The 2,818-nt window shown below is 52.1% G+C and overlaps 1 protein-coding gene across 1 annotated transcript; it reads right to left on the bottom strand.

Moving 5' to 3' along the window:
• Window positions 1–78: 78 nt before the first annotated feature.
• LOC117941541 (serine/arginine-rich splicing factor 4-like) lies at window positions 79–2,587 on the bottom strand (the record flags this gene model as incomplete). Its single annotated transcript, XM_034866546.1, has 3 exons — window positions 79–388; window positions 1,285–1,662; window positions 2,470–2,587. Coding segments are annotated over 3 exons (806 nt in total), but the record flags the coding sequence as incomplete, so codon positions are not given.
• Between the last annotated feature and the right edge of the window lie 231 nt (window positions 2,588–2,818).

Here is a 2,818-nt window from a genome sequence, read left to right as displayed (position 1 = left end):
GGTGTAAATGTGCACAGATGTTCCTTTCAAAGAATTTCAGCAACATTTTTAAAAGGTATTAAAGTAAAACTTCATATATTAACACGTTTTCTTGTGCTCCGTCGGGGGGCCACCCCGTGGTGCGAGTCGTACCCTGAGGGACGGCGAGTCCTCCGAGTCGTTGCGTCTCTTCAGGATGGACTTGGTGGGCAGGCTCAGCATCTCCTCCAGCTCCTTCCGGCGCCGCGCCGTCTGCAGCTCCCTGAACTCCTTCGGAGGTTTCTCGCCGCTCTCGCTGCCGCTGGTGGAGGACGAGCTGCTGCTGGAGCTACGGCTCCTCGGACGGCTCTTACTGCGGCCGCGGCTCGCCGCCCGGCTGTAGCTCCGCCCCCTGGACCTGGACCTGGACCTGGACCGGGAACATCAACCAGAACCTGAACTCAACACTCACCAAGCGCCAGATAGGGAACGTGTTCTGTTTGGTGGTGCTGTCTATCTCAGAGGTTCCAGTACTCAGTACTCACTCAGTATACTCAGTACTCAGTATTCACAGCCGTGGTCCTACTACATCCTGCTACATCCCGCTACATCCTGCTACACCCTGCTACATCCTGCTACACCCTGCTACACACTGCTACATCGTGCTACATCGTGCTACACCCTGCTACATCGTGCTAAACCCTGCTACATCCTGCTACATCGTGCTACATCCTGCTACATCCTGCTACATCCTGCTACACCCTGCTACATCCTGCTACATCCTGCTAAACCCTGCTACATCCTGCTACACCATGCTACACCCTGCTACACCCTGCTACATCCTGCTAAACCCTGCTACATCCTGCTACATCCTGCTACATCGTGCTAAACCTTGCTACATCGTGCTAAACCCTTCTACATCCTGCTGCATCGTGCTAAACCCTGCTACATCGTGCTAAACCCTGCTAAACCCTGCTACATCGTGCTAAACCCTGCTACATCGTGCTAAACCCTGCTACATCGTGCTAAACCCTGCTACATTGTGCTACATCGTGCTAAACCCTGCTGCATCCTGCTAAACCCTGCTACATCCTGCTACACCATGCTACACCGTGCTGCATCGTGCTAAACTCTGCTACACCGTGCTACATCCTGCTAAACCCTGCTACATCCTGCTACACCATGCTACACCGCGCTACATCGTGCTAAACTCTTCTACACCGTGCTACATCGTGCTAAACTCTGCTACATCGTGCTAAACTCTGCTACATCCTGCTACACAGTACATCTAAATGGTATTTAAGAAGAAGATAAAGAGATCCGGACCTGCTTTGAGGGCGGCTCTTGCTCCGCCCCCGGCTCTTGGCCCGGCTCCGGTCCGGACTACGACTCCTGCTCCGCCCCCGGCTCTTGGCCCGGATCCGGTCCGGACTCCGACTCCTGCTCCGCCCCCGGCTCTTGGCCCGGCTCCGGTCCGGACTCCGACTCCTGCTCCGCCCCCGGCTCTTGGCCCGGCTCCGGTCCGGACTGCGGCTCTGGCTCCGCCCCCGGTTCCGGTCCAGACTGCGGCTCTGGCTCCGCCCCCGGCTCTTGCTCCTCAGCTGGCTCTTGCTACGGCCCAGGCTCTTAGCTCGGCTCCGGTCCGGACTGCGGCTCTGGGGTCGGCTCCGGCTCCTCTCGTACTCGGGCCGAGGAAGGTAGTCTCTGTGTGGAAACACCGGATTCATTAGGAGGGACACACGGGATGTACAGACGCAGAACTTCTACAGATCTGTCTTCTGAAGACTTTCAGGAAAAATATCAGAAGGTTTTAACTAAATCAGCAGGTTTCTGGATGGAGTCTGGTGTAAATGTGCTACTAAATCAGCAGGTTTCTGACTGGAGTCTGGTGTAAATGTGCTACTAAATCAGCAGGTTTCTGGATGGAGTCTGGTGTAAATGTGCTACTAAATCAGCAGGTTTCTGGATGGAGTTTGGTGTAAATGTGCTACTAAATCAGCAGGTTTCTGACTGGAGTCTGGTGTAAATGTACTACTAAATCAGCTGGTTTCTGAATGGAGTTTGGTGTAAATGTGCTACTAAATCAGCAGGTTTCTGGATGGAGTTTGGTGTAAATGTGCTACTAAATCAGCAGGTTTCTGAATGGAGTCTGGTGTAAATGTGCTACTAAATCAGCAGGTTTCTGAATGGAGTCTGGTGTAAATGTGCTACTAAATCAGCAGGTTTCTGACTGGAGTGTGGTGTAAATGTGCTTCTAAATCAGCTGGTTTCTGAATGGAGTCTGGTGTAAATGTGCTACTAAATCAGCAGGTTTCTGAATGGAGTTTGGTGTAAATGTGCTTCTAAATCAGCTGGTTTCTGAATGGAGTGTGGTGTAAATGTGCTACTAAATCAGCAGGTTTTTAAAGAAAGTTCAACAACGACCGCAGCCATGCAGGGTGACGTTAGAAAACAACTGGGGACGTAATATTAGGAATAACATTAATAATGTTATAATGTTTCCGTGGTTACCTGTCATGATGGCGGGAGGGGGCGGAGCCGGATGGTCCAATCAGCTCGTTGCCGACGGTGATGACCAGGTTGTGGTCGATGGGAGGCAAACCCCGAGGAGACGGAGACCTCTGCAACACACACACACACACACACACACACAAAGAGAGAGGGAGACACACACACACAAACAACACACACAGAGAGACACACACAAATACACACAGAGAGACACACACAAATACACACACACACAAAGAGAGAGGGAGACACACACACACACACACACACACACGCACACACAGAGAGAGAGACAGACAGACAGACACACACACACACACACACAGAGACACAAATAGAGACACACACA

The sequence above is a fragment of the Etheostoma cragini genome, unplaced genomic scaffold (genome assembly GCF_013103735.1).
Source record: "Etheostoma cragini isolate CJK2018 unplaced genomic scaffold, CSU_Ecrag_1.0 ScbMSFa_925, whole genome shotgun sequence".
Lineage (NCBI taxonomy): Eukaryota > Metazoa > Chordata > Actinopteri > Perciformes > Percidae > Etheostoma > Etheostoma cragini.
Note: the sequence above shows the minus strand (reverse complement) of the source record. Positions and strands in the feature narration are given on the sequence as shown.